Source organism: Theobroma cacao, chromosome 2 (assembly GCF_000208745.1).
Source record: "Theobroma cacao cultivar B97-61/B2 chromosome 2, Criollo_cocoa_genome_V2, whole genome shotgun sequence".
NCBI lineage: Eukaryota > Viridiplantae > Streptophyta > Magnoliopsida > Malvales > Malvaceae > Theobroma > Theobroma cacao.
In genome coordinates, this window is record NC_030851.1 from 1,774,679 (window position 1) to 1,802,578 (window position 27,900).

The 27,900-nt window shown below is 35.1% G+C and overlaps 5 protein-coding genes across 6 annotated transcripts; 2 read left to right on the forward strand and 3 right to left on the reverse strand.

Annotated features, from left to right (window-relative positions):
- LOC18607299 (squalene monooxygenase) lies at positions 3,604 to 7,109 on the reverse strand. The gene is made up of 8 exons (XM_018116603.1): positions 6,571 to 7,109; positions 6,350 to 6,461; positions 6,095 to 6,269; positions 5,639 to 5,807; positions 5,034 to 5,252; positions 4,612 to 4,890; positions 4,137 to 4,415; positions 3,604 to 4,013 (listed from the first exon to the last, which is right to left on the reverse strand). The coding sequence occupies exons 1-8, from the start codon at positions 6,796 to 6,798 to the stop codon at positions 3,912 to 3,914; spliced, it is 1,563 nt and encodes a 520-aa protein (XP_017972092.1). The 5' UTR covers positions 6,799 to 7,109; the 3' UTR covers positions 3,604 to 3,911.
- Positions 9,146 to 12,426, forward strand: LOC18607300. The gene is made up of 10 exons (XM_007041382.2): positions 9,146 to 9,405; positions 9,542 to 9,606; positions 9,703 to 9,758; positions 9,849 to 10,835; positions 10,933 to 11,011; positions 11,105 to 11,227; positions 11,324 to 11,446; positions 11,534 to 11,629; positions 11,716 to 11,903; positions 12,004 to 12,426. Exons 1-10 carry the CDS (start codon positions 9,252 to 9,254, stop codon positions 12,230 to 12,232), a joined length of 2,100 nt encoding a protein of 699 aa, XP_007041444.2. The 5' UTR covers positions 9,146 to 9,251; the 3' UTR covers positions 12,233 to 12,426.
- On the reverse strand, positions 12,550 to 16,646 carry LOC18607301 (proline iminopeptidase). 2 transcript variants are annotated; one of them, XM_007041385.2, is made up of 11 exons: positions 16,446 to 16,644; positions 16,134 to 16,336; positions 15,907 to 16,005; positions 15,716 to 15,826; positions 15,550 to 15,612; positions 15,325 to 15,418; positions 14,866 to 14,963; positions 13,941 to 14,042; positions 13,706 to 13,819; positions 13,245 to 13,319; positions 12,550 to 13,000 (listed from the first exon to the last, which is right to left on the reverse strand). In XM_007041385.2, exons 1-11 carry the CDS (start codon positions 16,576 to 16,578, stop codon positions 12,905 to 12,907), a joined length of 1,188 nt encoding a protein of 395 aa, XP_007041447.2. In that variant the 5' UTR covers positions 16,579 to 16,644; the 3' UTR covers positions 12,550 to 12,904. The 2 variants fall into 2 exon arrangements, with proteins under 2 accessions (XP_007041447.2, XP_017971953.1); XM_018116464.1 differs by lacking the exon at positions 13,706 to 13,819 and having other exon boundaries at positions 12,554 to 13,000; positions 16,446 to 16,646.
- LOC18607302 (receptor-like protein kinase HAIKU2) lies at positions 17,546 to 21,641 on the reverse strand. Its single transcript, XM_007041388.2, has 2 exons — positions 18,479 to 21,641; positions 17,546 to 18,317 (listed from the first exon to the last, which is right to left on the reverse strand). Exons 1-2 carry the CDS (start codon positions 21,036 to 21,038, stop codon positions 17,923 to 17,925), a joined length of 2,955 nt encoding a protein of 984 aa, XP_007041450.2. The 5' UTR covers positions 21,039 to 21,641; the 3' UTR covers positions 17,546 to 17,922.
- On the forward strand, positions 24,217 to 27,499 carry LOC18607304 (serine--tRNA ligase). The gene is made up of 9 exons (XM_007041390.2): positions 24,217 to 24,403; positions 24,487 to 24,557; positions 24,651 to 24,812; positions 24,904 to 25,009; positions 25,251 to 25,444; positions 25,749 to 25,852; positions 25,937 to 26,120; positions 26,518 to 26,697; positions 26,947 to 27,499. Exons 1-9 carry the CDS (start codon positions 24,271 to 24,273, stop codon positions 27,154 to 27,156), a joined length of 1,344 nt encoding a protein of 447 aa, XP_007041452.1. The 5' UTR covers positions 24,217 to 24,270; the 3' UTR covers positions 27,157 to 27,499.

Here is a 27,900-nt window from a genome sequence, read left to right on the forward strand (position 1 = left end):
TAGACTTTACGTATTTCATCTGTTATTGTTGATTTATTTACATCTCAAAAAATAATTGTGTTTAATTTTATCGTTTGTGATACTGTATGCTTTTTTTTATAGATATTTTTACTTGACTTAATGTTCATAAAGTATATTAATTAAGTATATATCGAATGTAATTTTAGTTTGTTGCAAAAATAAAATCATGATAATTCATAATTCGGTAATTAAGTAATATTCCTATAATCACATTACATTATACATGTATTAAGTTCAATGTTTTGAAAAAAATAAAAAATACCTCCATAAATTAATTTTTTATTAATTAACGTATAAATTAATAAATTATTAATTTGTTGATTAAATAATATCTCGATTAATTCATAAATTTTCATGGTCCCAAGGGTATTAATTTATAGAAGTTTTACTGTATTTTACATCTTTTAATGATGTGAAGAAATGTAATGTTAGTATACATTTTTAGACAAAATACACTGACCCTCTTAAGTTTTGACTATAATTATATATTAATCCATTAGTATTAAAAATGGACAGTTTACCTTAAACGTGTAAATGGTGTTAACGAAAAATATAAAATATCTACAATATCCTTCTTCTTTTTCCACTTTTTTTCACTATTTTCATTTTTCTCAAGCCGATCGGCTTGGTTGACCACCCCGCTACTACATTTGGCCATTGAATGCATATCCGTTTAGATCTCTCTAGGGGGAAGGCGAGATCAATGCTCCTTTAGGAAGCATGGGGGGTGTGCAACCAGATCGCGCTCCCACTGGGGAGATTTGGCTAGAGATGGATTTGGTGTTCCCACAATCGGAGCTAGATCTGGCACTCTGGCCTCGAGAACGCTAAAGGTAAGGTAGAGACAATTTTTTTTAGGTAAAATATTCTCATTCCCCTAACTTTTAATCATAATTTCATGCAAGTCTATTAATTTTCAAAATAGATAGTCTACCCAAAAATGTAAATACCGTTGACAAAAACTATGAAAGGACTAAAATGTCCTTTCTTCTTTCTCTCATTTTTGTTCTCAAACAATGTGGTTAGCCAGCAACTGGCCGACCACCCCACAATAGGTGCTCCCTAAGGGAGGGGAGCACCTTTGGGAGCACAAATCTAATGCTCCCATGAATTTTTTGCTCCCTTGATTTTTTTTTTAAATTTATATAATAGTAATTTTTAAAATTAATAAAGGATAAAATTATACTTTCAATATTGTCACATCATTAAATTAACAGAAACATTAATAGTTGACTAACGATTAGATTTATATATCCAGCATAAAATATTTTTGATATGAAATGTCTATTTTGAAAACTAATGGACCCGTTTGAAATTTTGATCAAAAGTTAAGGGGTCTAGGTATTTTATCCTTTTTTTAATAAGAGAGAAAAAAATTTAAAAATAAAAAATTATAATTTATATAAGATGGTAATTTTTAAAATTAATGAAGGGTAAAATTATCTGAAAAATATTTTCATGTTATCAAACTAATAGAAACATTAATGGTTAGCTAACGACTGGACTTATGTGTCCAACGAAAGATTTTTTTTTTAGCAAATTGTCTATTTCAAATACTAATAGACTTGTGTGAAATTATAATCAAAACTTAGGAGAGTCAGGGTATTTTACCTTATATTTTATTTTCATGATTTTATGTACTTTTATTTTGCACTAAATAGGTTCTTCATGATGAGTTGATTAATTGTTTGACATTAATCAAAACATTATTTGTCATTTAATATCTTACCATGGTCTTACATTGAAGATGATAAATATCATGTGATCATGTTAATATACCACAATAGTATGTCATATCATCATTTGCTATGACATATTAGTATAAAGTTATTTATCATTAACATGAAAAACAAAAAATACTACAACGTGATCATGTCATGAAAAATATTGCATGATTATGTTAATATGCCACAACAACATGTCATATTACCATATACTATAACATGTTAGTATAACATTACTTGTCATTTTATACCCATATGGCATTAACGTGAAAAATGAAAAATACCATGATGTGGTCATGTCATGAAAATTGTTGCATGATCGTATGCCAATATGCTACAACAGTATGTCACATGTTAGCATAACATCAGTATGTTATGTCACCATTTACTATAATATGTTAGCTTGCCACATTAATACCACATAACATAAAAATGAAAACTGATATTGTTATTAGTCAACTGTTAATTATAAGAGTCTATTTGATCAAAATTAAAAGTACACTGGCTTAATTAAATATAATAAAAAATAGAAATTTATTTAAATTTTTTTGAATAACTTATGAGCTCTTTAAAATATTATGCCAAGATTCAATAAAAAAATCTATCGAGCATATAATTTTTAATAATATATTAATCAAAATTTTAAGTTGATGTGAAAGAGTCGTTTCCAATTTTTTTTTTTTTGTTTAGGTGTGATTGGCCCCTTCAATAGATATATTTTTTCTAATGAAATCTTAAATTCAACTTAAATGCATTAAAAAAATATGTTTTGATGTATAAAACAGATTAAATTTGGAAGTACAGTTACTTGTGAAAAAAGTATTAGTAAAATGGTACCAAATTAATCATGTGTTATTTTTAACTTTATTAAATTTTAATTCCATTTTTAATTTTATTTTTACTAATCAATTTGTATATATTTTTTTTATAAAAATTCAAAATGGTGAAAGAAAACTTATCTCAATTTTTTCAATGTGCTGGCAAAAATTAAGAAATTTGACTAAAAAAAAAAAACTCTTCTTGACTTTCCTAACATATTGGTAAAACTCGAGAAGTTTTATAAAACCTTTCGTGAATTTTTCCAAGTTTTGTCAAAAACCTAAAAATTTAAAAAATATTTTCTTAATTTTCCCAACATTTTGTAGTAAATTGTCAAATTTTTATTAAATTTTTTTTGACTTTCCCAACATGCTAGCAAAAATCATAAATTTTTATGAAAATTTCTTTTAAAATTTTCTCAATGTTTTGGAGAAAATCCAAAAAATTGGAAAGAAAAAAGCTTTTTCTCAATTTTCCCAACATCCTGGCGAAAATTGAGAAAATTTTAGTAAAAGAAAATTTTGGCTTTCTCTAGCCTAGATGTGGTCAAAACATTTATTTTGATTGTCATAACATGTGACTTCAAAACTCTAACCGTTCAAAAGTGAAGTCATCGTTAATTTTTTTTTATTTAAGTGCGGGTAGTCACCTAAGTAAATCAATCTTTATTAATGAAATTTTAAATTCGACTTAAGTTCTTTAAACAGAATAAAAATTTCTTAATTTTTACCAACATGGGAAAGTCAAGATGTTTTCTTTTGATAAAAATTTTCTCAATTTTCGACGGTGTGTTAGGAAAATTGAAGAAAAACCTTTTTTCTCTTTCAAATTTTTTAGATTTTAGCTAAAACATTGGAAAAACTCAAAAAAGGTTTTCACAAAACTTTTCGATTTTTATTAAAAAGAACTTTTATTGTATTATCATAATTTTTCCTAAAAAAATCTATCATAAATGTTTATTAAAATTTATTATCTTTTTATGATTTAAAATTATTACATCCTATCTTATTTTAATGGTACAATAATACTCAATAGAATCTACTCAAAAACTGACTCGACACTATTTTCATTAAAATCAGCAAAAAAAAACAAAAAACAAAAGCAAATTTTGTAAATTGGGTTTCTAGAATCCAATGGATAACTGCTCTTGTGACGATTTCGAGAAGGATTGCAGCAAGTTTGATGATCTCTGCTAAGATAGCATCTTCTTTTACTTGCTCAACAAGTTGCTGAGTAGCAGACAGGAAATTTTCTTGTGAACTTGGAATTGTTAGACTCTCGGAATGACCAAAGTTTCTTTGAATGTCTGTAGATGCTTGTTGCTGCAGATTTCTTGAATCTGTTTTCTTAGAGGGGAGGAGCTCTGTAGTATGCTGGCACAGTTAGAGGGAAAAACATTTGTCTGACTCCTTCAGACTTTATAAGGGGGAAAAGGATACCTGATGCAACCTGAGAAAACAAGAAATTGGAAAGGTAACACGTCAGATTTGTTTTAGGTTGTTCTGAAGTTGCAGTGAACACAATTGGCAAAGAAACATGACAATGTAACAATATTTTAACAGAGATACTGACCCAAATCAGTTTAGCCCCGGTCCAAATGCGGTTGGGAGAAGGAAATGGAAGTAACAACCGGCCAACACCATACACTGCCATGGCAAAGAAGTGAAATGCTAAGCTTGATGGACGAGGGTACAGACCAGAGAGTAGAGATGATAGTCCATTTGAAAATATGCCTCCAAGACTCAAATAGCCGAAACATGCTTGTTGCATTTGCTCCATTGCAGGATCAGACGAGGCACTAAATACCTTGTGTAGGGTGTCAGCCAACGTATTTATCGTAGATGCCATTGGCTGCATGCAGGACCAAAACCATCCAGTTAATGCAAAATTCTACATTTTCTGATGCAACTTAGAGAAGTTGCCCTCAATTTAGTTACCAAAAATAATGCCAGAAACATTTGAAATAATGTAACGGAGGTGTTTATGCACAAAATGTATACATGAATTGTAAATTTACTGCAGAGAGGAACATATGTATGTAGCTTACCTTCCTCAGGGTATAAAAAGATTCAAGATATCTGCAAACTGCCGATGCATTACCTAGATTGTGCAAGGGTCTTAGAAGATCCCTTATCACAACAACATCAGATAGTGCAACAGTCATTCCTCCTCCGGTTATAGGATGTCGCATATTGAATGCATCACCCATCAAAAGTGCACCAGGAGTAGGGAGTGGAGCTGCTGGCATGGTTCTATTCGCCATAGTTCTTATGTTGTTCTGCTTCTCTACTGCAGAGATAAAGGCAGTGTATAGTTCAGGAGGAATCTGCATGTATAATTGAGTCATATGGTTAGTCCACAGATGACAGAAACCAGTAAAATATAACGGTGGCGATGTTAAAATTTTCAGGGAGAGGCAGAACTGCAAGGCAAGGTTTCCAAAAATGATGAAAGAAAGACAGCAGCTACCTTGGGAGCTATCACAGTTTTTAAGAAATGGGCCATTTCACCACCTGAAACAGAAGGTAGTTTTTGGCTAGGTACATCAACCAAGCAACGAATTTCAGTGCTGCTAATAGGATAAAACAAGATAGGTGAAGGATCTTCCAGTATAATAGCTCCATAATTTGCATGCGGCAGTTTACAGTTCTCCAGAACCAAACCAACAAAATAAGAGGGGATATCAACCTGCAGAAACAATCAAGAACTTTATATTTTCTCAAAGCATAAAACTTAAGAAGATTAAGCAAGAAAGCATGAATGTGCCCATTTGTATGTGCTCCTTATGGACTCAAAGCTTCTCTTATTTCCCCAAAACTTACATTACCATGTTCTAAGCAATTCATGTAAAAAGCATAAAACTTAAGAAGATTAAGCAAGAAAGCATGAATGTGCCCATTTGTATGTGCTCCTTATGGACTCAAAGCTTCTCTTATTTCCCCAAAACTTGCTTACCATGTTCTAAGCAATTCATGTAAATGATAAACTTTCTTTTAACGTGATTTTTCTTATAGAAGGTTAATTAAGTTTAGTAAGAAATTTGATAATTGACAAGATTTGCTAAGCAATTTCACCTTACGGTAGCAGAGAGAGCGTCTCAAATTTGAGAATCCACCATCGCAGACAATGGTGAGGGGAGCCGATGCTGTCAGCTCTTGACCACTCTTGTTTTTGTAATGCACTCCTAGAATAGTCCCATTTTCTTCAAGCAGAGATGTTACTGTCCCTTGTTCTAGATTTACACTGCATAATCAAAGGATACAAGAACATGAATTTGGAGCTTGAAAGTCCCATTTCATCACTTGCATCTTAGATGCTAGCTTTGCAAATTTGTACGAGTCAAGATTTTGATAACAGAAGAAAAACTGTGTATATATTTTGTCATGGCAGGGGCCAGTAAAGCAAAACAGAACAATGAAAGTAATCTGGGAAAAAGTCGAAAAAGGGTAATATGAACATCAGCAATGGAAACTGGCTCTGACATAAATTGTTTCATATTGAAGAATGATTATAATGAAGTAGGTAAGTACTTGGGAAGAGATGCAGCTTTCTCCCGCAACTTTTGTACAAAGCGTCCATTATGGAAGGTTCTTCCAGCCACATGGGACTGAAATTTTTCCAGGGGAAAAGATATCTTGGTACTCTTTCCATCCTTGTACAGATCATAACCCAAAATTCGCTGAGCATCAATCCCAGCTACACAATCTGGCGTACCAAAAATCAATGTAACAAAATTTAGCGGGGAACAGAGAGAGAGAAGAGCAAGAAGAAAACGAGTTGCGTACCCTCCAGGCCTAACTCAGTTAACTTGACGTAGCCTCCTGGTAATAGACCTTCACCAGCAATTCTGTCAGGTTCGTTTAACTCTCTCTCGATCACATGCACTCGACGTCCGTCCTGCAACATGTAAGAAGAAAAGTTTTCAGTTAGTATATATCATAACAGGAATGGACCAGGCCGGAACAGGAGCTTATGCTACACTAGGAAAAGAGGGAGATATTCAGACCTTTCCAAGAGTATAGGCAAGAGCAGCACCTGCAACTCCGGCACCGACTATGATAACATCTATAGCCCCAGCAACCTCGCCGTTTCCGGTTTTCTTCACACGGTTTTCCACTGGGAACTCCATAGATGATGTTCTTGTCTTCTTGAGTTCTCTTACCAAAGAATTGTACCAGAAAACAAACCCCAGAAGAGAAGCTATCACTCCTCCAACTATGTACTGGTAAGCCATTATATAAAATGAAATGATGAAAGAAGAATAGGAGAAGGGGAGATGAGGCTGCTTATTTTTTATATTCTTCAAAGCTTATTTGTATTAATTTTTTTTTCTCTGTTTCCAAAACGGGTTGCTGATGCAAGTGGATATGGCTAGCAGAGAAATTGGACTGCCAGGTGGATACCCACTTGCAACCGGACAAGCTTCAACCAGCTTCCACTTAACTGTCTTTATAGTCTATACTATTATAACTGTTCCTCAATCATTCTCCAGATACGGCTCCGACAGGGTTGGATCATCCAACCACGTTTTCCTTGTCCAGGAGCAATGGCCAAAAATAGGAATCAGATTACCCGGATATACGGCTTGAAATATATAGTAAGAGACAAAGGAAGAAGAATAAACGATGATTATGATTAAGTTATCTTTGTAAAATCTTTTAACCCTTAAAAGTTAATATTTATCTATTATTCTACCAGAAGAAAAATAAAAGATCATAGAAAAGTTGATTTAATCGGTTATTTTGTTCATTTTAATTATAACGGTGATATTTTTCTATGCTATTTAGAAAATATATTTTATAACAAAATGTGTGAAAAAATCATACATTTATGTCTTAATTTAAGATTTTATTAACAAAACAAAAAAATTAGTTACTCTTAAATAGGAAAACGAAATTCAAGATAATTAAACTAAATTTTCTCAGTTGGATGGATGAGGAGCAAAATACAAAGGAAAAATATCTTCCCAAACATAATCTCGAAGTCTCTCTCTCCAAGATATTTATATAGATATTTATATGAAGCATTTATTTCACTGTCCAAAGGCATTCATTTGATTTAGACGACACTCCCGTAGCCCACGCCATCAAGAAGAAAACAAGTACTCAATTTTGTCGGTTCTTTTCCTTCTTGGTCGTCTAAGCCGTAGCCGATGTAGGTGGCCTCGCTTGAGTGCAATTAATTGGGCAAAGCTTAGCCGAAACCATTATTGGGGTTGAGATTTTTTGTCCCATCTCATGCTATTGTTTTACTAAGGTCTAACATGAAAATCTAAGTAGCGCCTACAGCTCGGTGGTGGAGCGTCAGTCTTGTAAGCGGTCCGTAGTTGGATCACATGGCATATTAGTATAATGTTAATTATTATTTTATATTTATGTGACTTTAAAATAAAAAATAAAAAATATTATATGATAATATTATCATAATATATTAACATGTTATATTATCATTTATTATAATATATTAATTTATCATAAAAACGTGATCATATTAATATATCATGACAACATGTCATATTATATTATCATAACACATCAACATGTCATGTTATTATTTAGTATGATATGTCCGCTTGTCACAAAAATATAATCATATTAATATATCAAGACAACATATCATGTCATAGTAAATTGTGAAATGACATATTAACATAATGTTACTTGTCATTTTATATTCATGTAATCTTAATATGAAAAATGAAAAATATCACGTGATCATGTCATTATGATAGAGTAAATTATGACATGACACGTTAATATAATACTATTTATCATTTTATATCTATGTGACTTTAAATGAAAGATAAAAAATACTACGTAATTATGTTATTATGACATATTAGTATGTCATGTTATTATCTATTATAATATATAAACTTGTCATAAAACATAATCATGTCAATAAACCACGACAACATGTCATATCATAGTAAATTATAACATGACATATTAAAATAACGCTACTTATCACTTTATATCCATGTGATTTTAATATAAAAAACGAAAATATCACATAATCATATCATCATGACATATCAGCATGTTATATTATTATCAATTATAATATGTCAGCTTGTTACATTAGCACTGCGTAATATAAAAAACTTATTTGATCAAAATTGAAAGTACAAAGATTTAATTAAACACAACAAAAATAAAATTTATTTAAAATTTTCTAAATAATTCATAAACTCTTTAAAATATTATGCCAAGATTCAATAAAAAATATATTCAACATATAATTGTCAATAATATACTAATCAATTTTTAAATCATAAATTTAGTACTTAATTTTTTTCAAAACTAATAAATTTAGTGTTTAATATTCAAATATTGAATTTCTTTTAGTTTCCCACTATGAAAATTATTCTCCTTAAAACAAAATTATTATTTTCTTTTTATTTTTTTTTGACCATTTTTCAGTTTTTCCTTAAAAATTTTGGATTAGATGAGGATTGGGACAGCGGGAAACGGTTATTGATTCCGAAACTAAATTTACAGAAAAACCCTTGTGATGCAAATTGTATTACGATCATGTCTCCAACGGCTACTTACAGAACCTCCCGACAAATTTAAACCAATCTTCTCAGGGTTCGCCTTCCAAGAACTACTGCCACACCCTTTGCCTCTCTACCGGCTAGTTTCCTTCTACCACGCTCCTGTTCTCTCAGATCTACGGCGACAATAAATGGACGAAATTCAGATCAAAGGCGCCGCCGGCGAGGAAGAAATCGGAGACGACTTCTACGAGAAGATCGAGGCTCCTAAGTTCGTGGACCTCACCGCACCCGATCGTTGCCGCACCGACAACGAGGACCGTTACTGGTTCTGCCACCGTGTAGGTGCGTTTCCTTTACTTCTTTGTGACTTTTTCTACTTAAGCTTAAAATTGGTCTTGGGTTTCCTTGATTTTGGTAAATCAAGCAGATGTTCATTGACTGCTAATGTCCCAACGCTTTGGTTGTTCTTGTTGCTTAGGATGTGATCAGAAGCATGAAGAAGAAATGGATTCTGAAGCCATTTATAAGAATTTTGTTCTTCGGGTTTGTTACCAATTCGTTTTTCTTATATTATTCCTCCCATTTTTCTTATATTGTAATAAGCGATTGATCAACTTGAGAAGCATTTGAATTTTTCAGGTTATGGCAGCTAGGAGTCCAAGTGTTCGGCTTCGAAAAGCTCTTAAAGATACAAGGTATACACATGAAAATCCTATTCCTTTTCTTGTTTCTTAAAGGACATCTTGCATTGACATTACTACTTTTGCTTTTAATGGTTATGTTAGTTCAAATTTGCAATGTCCACGTACTGTTCCTGCTAAATCTTCAAAGTCTAGAGTGTCAAGATTGGCCATGATTTCATCAATTTCACAGAAGATGGGTGACGCCAAAGCGAAAGTTAGACTTGTTCCTAAGCAGAATGCAACCACCCCAAATGTTAGGGCAGCAAAGCAAGCATCTGCTAAAGCCTTGACTACTCCAAGGAACAAAAAGTGTCTCTCAAATCCAGGTACTTTTAGTCTTCGGAACCCCAAACCGACTACCATTGAGGTACCAAAGAGTAGAGTGGCGGCCAAGGCTTTGGTTTTTCATTCTCCAAAGAAGGCAGTGAAGTTGAAGAAGTCTGTAGAATTGAGTAGTTCCTTAAGAAAGATATGTGCAGGGATGAAGAAGCTTGATATCACTGATGCAAGTAAGAAGAATGCATTGGGGTGTAATAGACCTTTAGATACTTCAAGGAAACAACTAAGAGGAAGAGAGGTTAAAAGCCGGGTATATGATTCTTTGAATTCTCAGAATCAGAAGAACAAGGAAGCTAAATCTTTAAAATGTTTGAAGAAAAAGAACAAGGAAAAAGACTTGCAGTTGTCCAGGGGGCCTATGTCTCATGAACGGAATGAAAGGGACTCAACTGACAAGGAGATTGAGGCGAAATCGAAGGATGGCTCTTTGGAAGTTTGCTCTACATCAGGTACTTGTACGAACCCTTCAGAGAGCTTGGAGCAAACCATAGATGAGAAAGTCAAAATTTCATCCCTGTCAAATTCTGGAGACAATGATGCTCCCAAATCCCAAACTGGAGGGCACAATGAAAGCAATGAAAGGATCAGCCCCGAAGAGAATATTGAACCATGTTCAAAGGACAAGGAAATCCCTGAAGCCGAGGAGAGTGATGACAAAGAAAATGCTTTGGCCTCTCACTCTAAATCAAGTGAAAGCAAAGTCATGGAAAATGAAGATAAGGAAAACACATCAGCTTCTGATGAAAACAGGTATGGAATTTATGACATATGTTTTATATTTTTCTTTATTATTATTCACTTATTTATTCAGCATTCACGATTGAATTTGCAAGACAATTGATTGCAGAAAATTGAATTGCACCACGGGAAAGTTGGTGAAAAAGGATGTTCTTGGCAAGCATGAGATTTCCAAAAGCATTCAAAAGGTAGCTTGTTTAAAAGAATGTCACATTTTTTGTATCTGTTTCTTGATCATATGCCATCATTTCACTTTCTGATACCTGTCCATTGTGATGCAGGTAAACAAATTAATGAACAAGACATTAAAAGTGAACTCCGCATCTGCAGTCAACAGCGCTCAAGGGATGAAGTACAGAAAACCTAAGCCCACAAATCCGAAGCCTTTTCGGCTTAGAACTGATGTATGCAAAATTGTTTATTGAGAATGTAGATGATATTCAAAAGAAAAAAGGCAGAAAAATTTTTCCATGTTATCTGATTATCTACTGGTTGTTCAGGAAAGAGGAATTTTGAAGGAAGCAAACTTGGAGAAGAAACATTTTCAAGCACCTTTGAAAGAAACAACCACCGTTCCAGGATCCCAAGCTGGAAACTTATGGAGAAAACATCAGAATGTACAAGTGAGTGCTTTGAGTTTAGACCTCTTACTATATCCCATGGAGTCAATAAAGCTTTTAGGACTAACGTGTTTTTTCCCTTGACTACAGAGAAATGAAAAGTGCCTTGGACAAACTGAAACTGTTAATTGTGCACTTGAAGGAACTGACAATGAATCAGATACAAGAACACTAAAGGATCTACCAGTAAGTTAATTTCGAAGAACTGTAGAAAAAAGAGTTTTTAAGTCCTGCCTATTGCTGAAATTAACCTCTGATACTATACTTTGTAGCAAACTATGAAAACCTCATGCTCGAGGATTTCGAAAGGAGCTATAGACAGAAAGCTTTCTACCACTCCACAGAAACGTACTGTGCCTATGCATCAGAAAACCAAATTGGAAAAGACAGCTCAAAAATCCGAGGGTACATTGGAAAAGATAAAATCACCATCTATCAAACCACTAGTGAGACCACGAGGGTAAGTACAATCCTGTTCAGAAACTACCCTGTGCTTTATAAATGAAAAGTAGTGTATGCTCGTTCTCTAACGGACTAAATTGGATTGCCTATTCTTGCAGGGTTGCATCAAGTAGGAAGACATTGGTTTCAAACATGAAACCGGGTCAACTTGGTGTAATAAAGGAAACGTCACCTAGAATGTCCAGAACCAAGGAAACATCAGACCCTGACGAGAGTGGAACTTCCTTAGCTACTAAACCTCAGGGAAGAAGGCATACAACCATTCCCAAGGAACCCAACTTCCATAGCATTCATGTGCCAAAAAGCTGCACAAGGAGAGTATTGTAGTGCACCTGTATCATAATCGTCAACCCTGTTTTCGTTGAATTAGATTTGCTTGCTGTGTTTTTATTTACATTATCATAATCTTAAGGGAAATATTAAATTCCTTTAATGTAATTGTTTGTAAGCTGTAACATTTGTGATACAAGAATGATTTGTATTAATTCATTTACAAGATATAAATATTTTTATTTGTGTCACTCTTCCTTGTTCATGTCATACGAGACACCTGTTCTTCCCATCTCAAGCTTAATTTTCAAGAACATAAGTAAAAAAAAAAAAAATCAGTTCAAACATGACAGTATCAGAATGAAAATTGCAAATCCATTCCATCAAATCTCTGTCTAACCGGTTTCCATTATCAAAATCTGATTAATATGTCATTCTTATGTTTGTTTTATTGCTCTGTTCTGTCCCACATTTCTTTTGTAAAAAGAAATAGTAAAGAACAAAAACCAGAGTTTAAAGAAACAAAGCCAAGAGAGATGAAAGGCCTACACAGATGAAGCACATCTATTTAACTTTATACTTGAACCGACATTCTGTTAAACATTCTTCAAATGATATCTCAAACTACTTCCCTTTATGATGGATGTCAGAGCATATCAACATGTATGCCTCTGCAATTTAGGAATGTAGTCAGGCACTGCAACTGCATGCTGACTCTAGTTTTCAAGGTTAATTCTTTAAAAGGTTTTTCAGCTTCTCATTTGCAGCCACAAGTTCAGCTGCTATTCCTGGTTCGTTGGCTGAATGCCCAGCATCTGAAACAACCTGACCAGAACAATAAAGTGATTTGTCCATTAAGCAAAAGGATGTAGAAGTGATAAGAATAGTCTCCAAAGTTGGGTGATCGCATGCAAATGCAAAATGAACAAGAAACACTAAAAACAGAAATTCTCAATGAGATTGCAGCCTGCTGCAAGTAAGAGTTTAGTGCAAGGTATCATTCCATCCGGCATCCCCAACATGTAAAATCACATCTTCAACAGAACAAATAGCTTATTCTAGTTCTTACCTTAAAATCTGCCTCTGGAAATGCTTTGTGGAGATCCCAAGCTGACATCATAGGGCAGCAAACATCATATCTTCCCTGTTCAAGTGGTTTAAGGGTATCAGACTCGGAACATAGAATTTCAAAATAATTCTTCAAGCTACACACTCACAAAATTCTAGAATGCAAAATAAAAGTTTTTGGTCTTATTCACATGTCAAGGATATCATACAGCGGCAAAAATTCAAGAATAGCATAGCATGGGGCTCTTTTGGTGTTATTCAGTAAGCATTTAGTGCCCTTAATTTTCTACCACTATGTAACAACTGAAAAAGGTGACTGCTTCCACGTAGAATGACACTTTCAAGCAAACTATTCAGCACACAACTCTATATTAACATGTTTGCAATGCTGTCTGCTTAGAAAATCTTAAGAACAAGCAGAAAGGTTGTCCCCAACGTCTGTGTGGTAAATGTTATATATACCTGTACAATTGTAGAATTAATATGCCTTATCTTGTCAATATTGTCCAACAAGAATGAATCTGAAGGAAGGAATCCTTTATTCACAAAGTAATGGTTCTCAATCCTTGCAAAAGCCTAAACAGAACAATGAACAAACAAATCTATCAAATTTACAGCAAAATCTTAGCATCTTCTTTAGCGTATTCTATAATTTCCAGTTCTAGGTCAAACTGGTCTTCTTGGTTAATCGACTTACCAGTGAAAAATTATCATCATCCCCTCTCTTGATGTTGTCATCATTTGGTAGAAGATGGGCAGTCATCATTTCCCACTTGGTCCATGCCCTAGCAGCTGCACACTAAGAAGTTAACCAGAGAGTTAACAGAAAACATTTAACCATTGCCGACATAACAAACAATTCAAGCTCACGAGTCTCAACCAAGAATCCAACTTTGCTTAGAGTATCAACAACTTTCATTTTAGGCAAGACCTTTTGCCAAATGAAGGCAAACTCTCATTTTCCCTTCTTTTTATGAGGACAAGTGTCTAAATCTTAACCTAATAGGACAAGACCTCCAGCAATAATAGCTATTGCTGGATCAATAGGGTAGAAGGATTAGAGCTCTTGCCACAATACTAATTTATGGATCTGTAGGGGAAGGTATAATTACAAATATGGAATAATATAAATGAAAGTGCACCTTACTACCTTGAAAGGCAAAGATGAGTAAGATGGAAGACCAAATATCAAGGCTGTCATATATTACATGAATGATAGATCTAAGAATCCAGTAACAGGATTGATTTAGAGAAAACAAGTTTAAATGCTGCAATAGCTTAAACATTTCAAGAAGGAACATCATCAGGCTGTCTATAAAATTACAAGTAAAACAAAGTCGAGAATCTTAATAGAGAAAAAAACCATAGCAAACAATATAGGTTCCATGGAAGACACTACCACCAATTCCGAACAGATTCCAATTGAGCAACCAAACTGAAGTCATGCTTTATTCGATTGGCAGGGCCTGCTTTTTCTATTTCATAAATTTAGGCATGATTTCTGATATTTACTCTCCACATTAAAAATCAAGCAGCGGACGAAAAAACATATAACAGGTTCAAGAATTAAAAAATATACAGGAAGGAAAGCAAAGTATCCAAATCCAGATGACTTGTCTTACTTGTGTTTCCAAATCATTAGAATTCAGTCTCTTGTGGTAAGCAGTAACAAAGCTCTCCCTCTCATTTTCTGGAATAAGATCCCTAAATGGCTCCCAAGCTGTGTATTTAGAAGAAATGCATAACCATTCAGTGATTACCTTTGCATATTTTAATCAGCACTCAGCAGGAAGGCAAAAAATCATATTATAAAACAAAAAGTCTCAACATAACACCAATAAAATATGGGTTTAAATCATTGAGAGTGTTCCTAAGCAATCTGAAATTTCTTTATCATGCATGGGTTTACTTTCACTGCCTCCATATCCCATGGACTTGAAATTCATTAAAACGTTACAAATCAAACCTCTTTCCATGTGTCTTGAAATTAAAATCTCATGGCAAAACTAACAACTTATCTTACAACATTAGAACAACTGTCCTTTGCGATTAGACCAGCAAAGAATGTGCATGGAACATACCATCAGGGTAAATAGCAGCAGCACCACCTTCATAAAACCAATCAATCTCTTTCTTCCGCAAAAGGAATATCCCTCTTAGAACCAAGCCAGTAACCTTACAACAAATGATAGAGAAACTATCAATTTAAACTAAAGGGGAGGAACTCATGGAATTGCAGGTAACCTGATTGTACGTATCAAGAGTTCCAACCAACAAAATAACGGTTAACCAAGCAGGTTATGCACCTTGTCAGGATGTGATTGACTGTAAGCAAGAGCAAGTGTACTTCCCCATGAGCCACCAAAGACCTGAATAATCAGAAGGCAAATAAAAACAACATGGTTAACTCAACCAAGAACTGCTAATCCAAACGTGACATTAATTAAGTGATTAAACACCACATATCAATACCTGCCATTCTGAAATTTCCAAGTGTTCTCTTAGCTTTTCAATGTCATCAATTAGATCCCATGTAGTGTTCTCTTCCAAGCAAGCATGGGGCGTACTCTTTCCTGCACCACGCTGGAACAGGACGTATATCCTAATTAGAGGTAAAAATAAAAAGGATAGTCAACAGTTAACATAAAGGCTCATAGCGTCACCTGATCAAATAAAATGATCCTGTAAAATTCAGGATCAAAAAATGTTCGATTGCTTGGCGATGTTCCTCCTCCAGGTCCCCCATGAAGAAACACAACTGGCTGCAAACCATGAACAGAATTGATAATAAATCCAAGGTAAAAGATATCGCGCCTCACTCCTAACAGTTAATGCTACATTAAAAAAAAAAAAACAATTCAAAACGAGGATACAGGCAATGGATACTCACATGGCCATTTGGGTTTCCTGATTGCTCCCAGTAGATTGTATGAATATCAGAAACCTTGAGAAAACCAGTGCTATATGGCTCTACAGCTGGATAAAGGTTCCTGTTAAGCTCTTGAATTTCCTTCCCTGACTCCATTAAATCACTTAACTGAGTCTCAGTCTTATAACTAACCCTTTGCACCCACAAAGATGACTTCTTTTTCCCTACAGACAATCAAAGCAAGCAAATTTCAACAAACCCACATGCACAAACTAATAACAAAGAGAACTTGAACATTTTGAGTAAAAGAGAAAAGGGCAGGAGGGAAGGAACCTGAGAAAGTGAAATTGTTGGAAATTGAAGCAAGGGATCGAGGGAAGCGAGGACGGGAGGAAGGAATTGTGGGAAGTGAGTAGTGAGTGAAGAGAAAGTTTGATTTTGAGACAAATTTAATCGCTAACCTCATTCTTACTTTATGGTGGCTGTCACATGAGTAGGATGCCTCATCCTGCCTGATAATGAGGCTTTACCGATAAGCATTGCATTGGGGCATCGAATTAGGTTCCTAGGCATATAAAATTAACCTCTTTGGAATATTGGATTATTGTCTTTTTCTGATTTGGCATATTTGGATTATGTTAATCTTATCCTCATTCCCTGTTTCTTGTACCAAACTCACCTTAAAAAGCACAAAACTTTAGTATACTTTTACCCCAAATTATAGCTTAATAATGTGTTATTAAGGTCCTCTAATCTTTTTATTCTTGGCAAGTTGAGATTGAGATGATTCTCTGATTAAAAGATAAACCAAGAACTTTGATTCTTGAAGGGTTTATATACTGAACAAAAATCTCTATTTGGTGCTGTACTTGATGCATCTTTTATAATTTTGCCTCGTGTTTCCTAAACTTCTGATAATAAGAAAATAGAAATTGAATTACCCAAGTTGTGTGCTATCCCTTCCCTTGTGACTGTTCTAGGAACCTTTCAACAAATCCAAATGACACTTTGATTCAATGAACGTGAGAGGTATGACTGAAATTTGAAGCTTCCAAACCAGTGTTGGGGCAAACATGTGACCAACTTCACGAGCTTTGGCCTGCCCCTTACTTGATCTTTGATGTCAAATGCTTTTAGACTTTCTAGTCAAAAATGGAACTTTGAGCCCAGACCTTAGTTTCAATGCAAATATTCAATGTTCAAAGGCAAATATAACCACAAAATGTTCTTTGAAGTTTTCCCAATCAACAATTCATTTGTTATTGTCATTATGCATCTAACCGTTTCTCATTTGCTACCCTTTTTGGAAATGAGGGCCCTCGTTTGTGTTAATGAATGATCAACCAGGTTTCTTTCCATACCAGATGAAGTTGGTTTTAGAATTAGAAAATTGGGAGATTCTTTGTCATCAGGCCGGGCAATCCAGAGTGATATCATCACTAATTTATGCTGTAGTTTTTTAGCTTTGTATTTATACTACTAGCACTTTTGTCCCAAAAGATAGCATTTGTTTTTGTACATCAGCCGGTTAACAGAGAAAAGAGCCTTGATTACATTATTTGCTTCTGAAAGAAAACTGGTGCAACTATAATACAAAGGAAGAAAAGACACCTACATAATTATATTTTTCATCTGCTATTGCTAGCCAGAGAATCTGCTGCAGCTACAGTTGAAAGTAACTTTGCTCTCTTCTATAAGCTAAGAAAAAAGAAAAAGTCTTCCTGGTGCTTAGTGCTTACTCAGGGTTTCAAATTCCTTGCCTTCATGGAAAATCAATCTTCAACCATTACTGGATGATGAGTTCAAAGGCTCAGATTAACTTGCCATTGTTCTTCCAACTCCCATTGGGGCTACTTTCACCATTTTTATGAACAATGATATCAGTAAGTTTACAAGGTTCAGCCTCCTCCAGCATTTGAACTACTGCTCTCATGCTAGGTCTAAGTGCAGGAAACTTTGTTGTGCAGAGAACTGCAATCCGTAACACGTTGATGGCATCTTCCTTTAGAGCCTCTGAGATGTTCAAGTCCACCACCTCAACCAACTTTTCTTTGCTCTTCTCTTTGTTTTGGATCCAGTACACTATGTCCTTGTTCTCTCCATATTCTGGCTCTGCCGGCCTTTTTCCTGTGACCAACTCCATCAAGACAACTCCAAAGCTGTAAACATCGCTCTTTTCGTTTATCTTGCATGTGTATGCATACTCTGCCACAAAAACAAAAGTAAAAAAATCAATTTTATGCAGCAATATAAACTTTTAAATGCACTTTATCCTTGCTGCTATAACTTATAATGATGAGTAGTAGGCACTAAAATTGATCAACATAAACAATAATACTGAAGAAAACAAAGTAGAAGAAACTTACCAGGAGCAATGTAGCCATAAGTTCCAGCTATAACATGAGTCCAATCCCCTCCACCACCATTCTGCACAATCTTTGCAAGTCCAAAATCAGCAATCCTTGGCTTCCACTCTTCATCTAACAAAATATTGCTTGACTTCACGTCGCGGTGTATAACAGGTCTATCATATCCATGGTGCAAATACTCTAACCCTCTAGCAGCCCCTACTGCAATGGCATATCTCAGCTCCCAGCTCATCTTTATCTTGTGACATGAGTGCAGCCTGTCCCACAAGCTCCCATTAGGTAAATACTCATAAACCAGCAGATTGCTATCCTCACTTGTGATGCTGCAGTACAGCTTCACCACATTCACATGCCTAATGGCACTCAATGCGGCCACCTCAGCATCATATTCCATTGACCGAAAATTCCTTTCTGTTAGCATAGCAGCAGTGCTTCGGTAGCTTCTACGGTTGCCAGAATCTGAGGTCCAAATATGCTTCACAGCCAGTTCTTTGCCATCTACCAATTTAACTTTATAGACATTTCCCGATCCTCCTTTACCTATTAAATTCTCAGATTTGATGGCATCCATGATATCCTTTTCTGTGAAACTTAGCATGTGATATGATTTCATGTCCCATGAACCCTGCCTCAATGGATGATCAAGATTACTCTGCCTTACCCTCACAAACAGGTAACATCCTAGTGATATAAGCAGGACTAATATTCCAGCGATGAAACAGGATAAAAATGTTGGAAGATGACTTGATCTACCAGGATTTGATGAACATGGCTGAAAGTCCTCCAGATTTGAGCTGCATAAGCCTGGATTCCCCTCAAAGCTATCCTTGAAAGCCTGAATAGATAGAGATGTGGGTATGGGACCAACCAACCTGTTGTTGGACAAGTCTAGAAGGCTTAATCTCAAAGATGAAAAAGTAGTTGGAATTTCACCAGAGAGTTTGTTATCAGAGATATTCAAGGAGTTCAGATTATGCAAAGATCCAATAGTATCAGGAATTTCCCCAGAAAGTGAGTTACCAGCAAGGTTTACGTCAGTCAGAGAAACACATGAGCCTAATGAGTCTGGTATTGTACCAGAAAACATGTTACCATTCAAATAAAGACTGCCAAGGTGTTTCAATTCTCCAATGGTTGCCGGAATTTGGCCGGCAAATTTATTTGAAGTAAGCTGAATTGAGACTAATGATGAAGCTTGAGAGATTGAAGTAGGCAATTCACCTGAAAATCGATTATTTGCCAAAAATAGTTGTGCAAGAGACTTAGCATTACCAATATCACCTGCTACTGGACCTTCAAATTGATTCATGGTGAGATCAATTATGGAGAGATTTGGCAAGCTCCATATTCCAGCAGGGACAGAACCAGAGAGAGAATTGCTATTTATTCGTAAACGAACCAAGGACTTACAGTTTGTGTAGCTTTCTGGGATAGTGCCATTGAAGTTGTTCTGTAGCAAAAGAAGTTCAACCATTTTGCCATTCTTGCACATGTCTGGTGGTATAGGACCTACCAAAAAGTTCTCCGAAACATCTATGAAAATGAAATCTGACCACGAGCCAATTTTTTCAGGAAGCTGACCGGTGAGCTTGTTCTTGTAAAGTGACAATCCTTCAAGGTTCTGGAATTCACCAAACTCCTCAGGAATCTCTCCTGAGAACTGGTTTTCAAAGAGCTGCAAAGAAGCAAGCTTTTTCAAGGATCGCAACTCTGATAGGTCGCCTTCAAGCATATTCGTTGACGCATCGAAGTTCACAAGACTTGTGAGACTCCCAAATCCAACAGGAAGTTTTCCTGACAATGAGTTGTTGTAAAGCTCCAGTTGCCGAAGTTTGTTGAGTTTCACAATTCCGGCTGGGATTGGACCTGACAACCCGTTATCAGAGAGTTCAAGATTTTGTAGCTGAGTGAGGTTCTGAATTCCCTCAGGAATCTGTCCTGTGATGCTGCAATTCGTGAGATAAAGCCAATACAACTTCTCAAGCTTCAGGACCTCCAAAGGAAATGGAGTTAAATCAAAGGGATTGTCACCAAGGCTTAAGAAAGTCAGTTCTGTGAGATTTTCCAGTGATTTCCATGGGAAACGCCCGGAAAATCCACTATTGTTCAAATTCAAGAACTTCAATCCATTGAAAGAAGACAATTCAGGCACTTCTCCAGAAAAAGCATTCCGTCCGAAATCCAAATACTGCAGGCCTGCACATTTCTTCAGGTCCTTAGTAATCTTTCCATGCAAAGAATTGTTTCCAAGATCAATCTTCTCCAGGTACTGTAGCTCGCAGATGGAATCAAAAGGAAGAGAACCAAACAATTGCTGTTGGGGAAGATTGATTTCCTTCACGAATCCATTCGAATTGCAAACAACTCCTGTGAAGTTACATGGAGAATTTCCCTGTGTCCATGAACTGAAAACATTAGTATTTGACCTTCCTAGAGCAGACCTGAAGTTCAGCAATATCTGCAGCTCATCAGACTCTGCAAAAGAAATTAGGGTCAACAAAAGAAGAAACAGAAACATTGGAGAAGGCCATTGCCCGAAGTTTTGCCGGACCGACATGGCGGCCAGTCAAGGCTAGTTGAGCCTACAGGTGGAGTGTATTTTTGAGCTTCTGTCAGCGTTGTAGTAAGCGAAGTGTGGAAATTCAACAAACTATTGGTTATAACACGAGGGCTGCTTTGAGAGTTTGAAAAATTTGAGCACATTTCACGTGTAGAGATACGGATACCAGATTATTACAATGGAAAAATGTGGCACGTAATCTGAAGGAAAAAGAACCCAAAAAAAAAAACAAATGGCACCCAACAGCAGTTAGGTTGCCAGGTTCTCTTTTTCTTTTTTGTTTTTTCTTCGAATTGAGTAAGCAAGCATCTAAGACTGAAAACTTTCACCAGGTTTGGTAGGAGGAAACTGGGTTTAATCTTCAAAGGAGAACGATCATTTTCATCATATTTCAATTGTTGGTCAACATTTCACGCTTGCCCAATTGAATATTTTAAGAGGCAGGGGGGCAATCTCCAGTGTTTTGCATGCGCTTGCCTGTCCATTTTCCATCAGGGTCTCATCAGACGAGTACTCATTTGACAAAAAAGATGGTCGGCAAATGTGAATCTGATCCTGATTGCTTCAGAACTCCCAACCCATTTCCTGCAATTCTATCTGCAACACACTAAAAATTAACCATGGCCAAACTTTCTTTGAGTACTGCCATGACTGATGTCAAACAGTAACACCCGCCAGCATCTCAAAGACATTGCATGAATCTCATTTGAAACATCTTTTCCCTGGCAAGACTGACATACTTTCTTTTCCCATTAAGAAATTTTCATTTTCCTGCATCAAAATTTCCAGTCAAAAAAGATTAAAGAATGGGGGCCAAATACATAACACTCGATATGTTCTTGAACTTTCATTCATGGGAGCGTAATGTCATATTGGCAAGGCAGAGAGTGGAAAACCAATGGCCTCCGAGTTTGACTGAGGTCTGGATGGCTGCCATGTGGAATAAAGTCCGTGACAGAAAACGAGCACATTTCTTCTATGGGGTCCAGATCATTGGACTTGTCACCGACTCGCAAACTGACAAAAAGTTCCGAAAGGGGTTGAACCCCAAGAAAAATAATACGTAGAAAAGTTCTTGGAATTGTTTGTTGAATCAACGTATAGCTAACTGGTTATTCTAAATCTGTGAGCACATTGCTGACTCAGATTTGTGAGCTTTTTGATGGGTGATTAAGACATTATCCGATTCAACAACCCCAACCCAGAAAGGAAGAGATTGAAATCCATGCCGTATATCACTTTTTTTCAACGAATATTTTACCTATACAAGACGCCTCGAATTTCTTAATAGGTTTTTGGCCTTCCTTGGGTTCACTAGAATTCGATTCAAATTGAAATAATTCATCAAATCATTGAATTTGATCAGTTGAGTTCGATTATTTCGGTTTCGGTTTTAAATAGTTGTTTTTTCAATTTCTTTAATTAATTTTGGGTATCCATCGTTTATAATTGAATTAATTGAACAAATCAAATGTTATTGAAAATTATTGAAAAAAATTATGAACAATAATAATAACTGACCGAACTGATTATATAATTCGACTTCGATTATTTTAATTTTTAAAATATATTTTGATTAGTTTGATTAATTCAATTTTTAAATTTTCAAATTAAATCGATCAAATACACATTCTTAACCCCATTGTCAAAAATTGATAAAAATAAAATACTAATAATACACCATTTTTAAATTGAAGCTCTAAATTATATTGTAAACTCAAATAAAATATAAAGGTTGTGTTCCTCAACAACATGGCAAATCCCTCTTCAGTTTTTCCACCAAAAAAACAATAAGATCCATCCCCTTCACTTCCAGGCCAAGATAGCTTGGAAGTCTACTTGCCAATATTCTCAACTCTTCAACTGCCATGTGTAGACTATCTTGCTTTAGTCTAACTACCCTCATAAGCAAACCCAAAAAAAATACAAATTTTCAAACTTGCAATTCAATTATGTGAAGCTGTTTCCTACATGAATTGATCGATTTTAATTATTAATTCAAATCAAGTAATACTCGTTACGTCTCTTTTTTTTTTTCCTTTTTTGTCCCGAAATATTTTTAAATAATGTCATTTTTTCTTTTTGAAACACGTAACCTTCTTCCATTAAAGACAAACCTGTTAATATGGGTTAGCCCGACCTTAACCCTTGTGGATTGAAAAAATATAAGTCGGACTGGGTCAATCCATTTTTTATATAGGTTGTGAAATCTCCAACCCAACCCACCCCTTGCTAACCCATGGGCTGAGTTGGGTCAGCCTTTTTCTTTTTTTTAAAAAAAAAATTATTTTTATAATTTTAGTTAATAAAATTTTTATTAATAAAATTATTTTATGATTTAATTTATAAATTAAAATTATTAATTTGATAAGTGAAGATTAAACACATTAAAATATATAAAATAAGTAATATTATTGGTAATTAAATTATTACTTTTATATAATTAAATATATAAATTTATTAAATTAATTAAATTTATTAATTTTTTAGCCCATAGAACTGGCCCGCCTCAGTCCACTGATTTGATGAGCTAACCCATCTAAGTCCGGTTTAAATATAGACCTAAATTTTAATGACCCAACCCACCCTATATCAAATGAAAAATAAGCTGACCCAATGGGCCAAGCCCATTTTAACAAGTATAGTTAGAGATATTAGGATCAAAATAAATATAGACTAAGATGGGTTCTTATCCTCGATAGGTAAAAAAGCGATTTTGTATTAATAATAGATGAAATAAGTTTTGAGTTTAATAAGTAAGGTTTTCTTCTACTCAATAAATTTTTTTTTTGAGTTGAAAATAGAAATTTTATATTATAAAGTTATTTTTTATATTAAATAGCATTAAATATCTATAGTTTACATCAAAATCTGAAATTTAATTTCCAAAAAAATCACTAAGAGACAAAAAGAACAAACAGAGTGAGTAATTCAAATTAAATTATAATTATTTTTTTTAGATTTAAGGCAGAAGGAGAAGTCCAATCCTTACCGGGCCTGTAAGGATTTTGAGACTCAAGCCCATTTGGTCCAATTTATGAAGGTACTTTGAATCTTGGATGGGCCCAATAACCCCGAACGGGCAAAAGCCCATAAGATCTATCCAGGGTAAGAATAACGCGACGTTGAAAAACAAACAGGCCCTTAAGCTAGGGCTTTTTCGAGTTTATAGTAAAACATTTCGCGGTCGGCTGCCAGCTTCCTTTGTTCGCGGAGGACGGGAGTGAAGATGTTGGACATCAATTTGTTCAGAGAAGAGAAGGGTCACAACCCTGAGATCATTCGTGAATCCCAACGGCGTCGTTTCGCCAAAGTCGAAGATGTCGACGCCATCATCGAACACGATAAAGTCTATCGTCAACGTATTCACCCCAATCCATCCTTTCATTTTCACGCTTCGATTTACATTTTTTGTGCTGTTTTAATGAATGAATTTCTGTTACAGTGCTATATGAAGTTGAAAATCTGCGAAAGGAGTTCAACAAGATCAACAAGCAAGTCGCTCAACTTAAAATTGTAAGCTTTTCTCTTTTTAATTTTCGTTTGGTTTTCCCTTAAAGCTGGGATCTTTATTTTGAACTGCATTGTTTTGGAATTGGTGTGGAAAAGGCCAAGCAAGATGCATCGGAGACGATCGCCAAGACAGAGCAGGTTAAACAGAGCATAGCTGAGAAAGATGTTGAGGTTAAGGAAGCTTGGGCTGGTTTGAAATCTAAATTGGAAAAAATTGGGAACCTTGTGCATGATTCAGTCCCTATCAGTGACGATGAAGTGAGTGGCACTGCAAATTTTATTCATTTCCCTGGTTTTTGATTGCTAATGCTTAATCAGAGTAATAACTTATCTCACCAAATTAATGCAGGCAAATAATGCTGTGATTAGAACATGGGGTGAGAAACGGGTGGAGCCTAAGCTAAAGAACCATGTCGAGCTCGTCGAGCTCCTTGGGATTGCAGATATAAAAAAGGGTAATGTTTACAGGATAAACATGCCTTGTCGTATGTAAAGTTAATACATTGATTCTTTGTTTTTAAGATGTGTTAATTCTCTATTAAGCTAATGTGGGGGTCAACAGATGAGTTTATAGAACCCTAGGTTGTATTTCTCATGATGAATTTATATTGTTGTATGCATGAATCCAGCTAGCAAATTGGCTTAGTTTGGCTGTTGAGTCACTTTTAACTGATATTCCATTGTCTTGTGCTATAGGTGCTGATGTAGCTGGAGGTAGAGGTTTCTACCTTAAAGGAGATGGGGTGCGTCTCAATCAAGCTTTGATCAATTTTGGGCTCGATTTTTTGGAGAAAAGGGGCTATACAGCATTGCAAACTCCATTCTTTATGAGAAAAGATGTTATGGCCAAGTGTGCTCAATTGGCACAATTTGATGAGGAACTTTACAAGGTAACATTTGGAACTTACTTTGGAGATATTTTCTGTCCTTCAACTGAGCTAATCTTGATTCCTTCTTTTCAAGTTTATATTTTGAACTATTTTATAGGATTAAAGTGGTTTAATTTAATTCTTGATATGGACTTTACATCCTATCATAGCAGTTTTACTCTTATATATTGGGAAAATGAAAGAAAAGAAAATGGTTGTTGTTCTTTATGGTTAGGAATGTGTCTTTCATTACCAGACATTTTTTCACCAACTATTTTCTATATTAGAATAAGAAAGCATGACTGGTTTAGTTGATGTTCAATAGGTGACTGGCGAGGGTGATGACAAATATCTTATTGCAACAGCTGAACAGCCACTTTGTGCTTACCACCTAGATGATTGGATCCATCCCTCAGAGCTACCTATAAGGTTCTAATAATCATTTGAAAGTGATACCTCTTGCTATAAAGAATATTTTTGTTTCTTTTTGTTTATGCAAATTATTTTTTCAAGATATGCTGGATATTCATCTTGCTTCCGCAAAGAAGCTGGTTCACATGGCCGTGATACTCTTGGAATTTTCCGGGTTCATCAATTTGAGAAAGTGGAGCAGTTCTGCATTACCAGCCCAAATGGCAATGATTCCTGGGACATGCACGAGGAAATGATTAAAAACTCTGAGGACTTTTACCAGATGGTATAACTTTTCTTTTATGAATTTACTGAACATGAATAATTTCCTGTTTTTCAATCTAATTTCATTGGTATGTATAGTTAAACTCTTTGAATATTGGTTTTAGCTGGACCAATGAACTCAATCAGGCTACCTTCATAATTTATTTCACATGCCGCAAGGAAGTGGTTATCAGTGGACAATTTTTTTTTTGTTTTCCTAGTGAAATGAAATTATGTTAAATATAAAAAGTTGGAGACTTTATTCTTCAACTCTAGTCTGTCTTTTAATAAAAGTTGGCTATGCACATAATGTCTTCCTATCTTATATATAAAAATACACTTGTTGGTTAAAACTGATATTTCTTTGAACTTTTGAGGCTGAAGAACCTTTGCATGGATTTGTGGATCTTGTTTTGTAGCTAAAGCTTCCTTATCACATTGTGGCCATTGTTTCTGGTGCCCTTAATGATGCTGCTGCCAAGAAGTATGACTTGGAAGCATGGTTTCCTGCATCTCAGACTTACAGGGAGCTTGTGTCCTGCTCAAATTGTACAGATTATCAATCAAGGAGACTAGAAATTAGATATGGGCAGAAAAAGGTGGGTCGTGTTGACTTGTTTTGTTATATGTGAGGAACGTATGCCACAATGCAAACAGCAGAGTGAAAGAGAGTTTAGGGAAATCTAAATGGATTCATACTTTTACTTTTCCTTTTCCTTTCATAAGAGTACAAGTCAGTTTGGCATTAATCTAAACTACATTTATAGCTCCATTATATATCATCTTAAGTCTTGAGTTTTACTGGTTGAGATTCTGGTTCATGCTCTGTGATTGTTTTCCTCTTGCAGAACAATGAGCAGGCAAAACAATATGTTCACTTGTTGAACTCTACCCTCACAGCAACAGAAAGGACCATATGCTGCATCCTTGAGAACTACCAGAAGGAAGATGGTGTTGAAGTACCTGAAGTTTTACAGCCGTTCATGGGTGGGAAGTCCTTCCTGCCTTTCAAGACCAAACCAGCTGCTGAAGCTAAAGGGAAGAAATCCAAGGCATAGTTATGTCTTACTAAACCTTTGCTTACAATTAAAGGAAAAAGTATTCAGATTGGCTGAAAACTAATTTTGTTACTCTGAAATTGTTGTCTTCAACCTTTATCACGACGCCAAATATACCTTTCATTTCTTTTGTAGATGTTTCGAGGTGTTGGAATTTTTAAAAATTTGTCATAGAACTGTAACAAACTGCCATAAATTTGGTTTAGCTACAATATTACTACTCTTGAACAGGAAGAGGAGGATGACATTTGAGGATTTGCATCACCATTGTAGTTCACCCTCAATTTAAATGTTTTCTTTGTAATGCACAATATAATCGAATTTTCTTCTTTTTGGGATATTACTACTATGTTTTCTGAAACCCTTGCATCTTCATATGTTGCAAACTGCTTTGGGTTATGGTGGAAGTTTGCACCTTATTCTGTGATCAAATACCTCGTGCATTTGTTCCCCTTTGGACCCTCCAAATAATAGAAGAGGAAAAAGAATATTTACCGATAGTGATGAGGAAAAAGTTCATGGTATGCATTAGAAAAATGTTATGGATAATAATAAATTAGTTTCTGATACAAATACAAGGACGGCTATTGATACGAAAAGGGCTATTGGTACTAACATAAAAGACAAGTAGTCCATAACACCAAGTCACTATAAGCAAGAAGTGGTTTATAATGGAGTTTAAACATCATTATTTTTTCCAATGAAAACCCACAGTCTATCCTTCTTCTTTTTTCACCTTCTTTT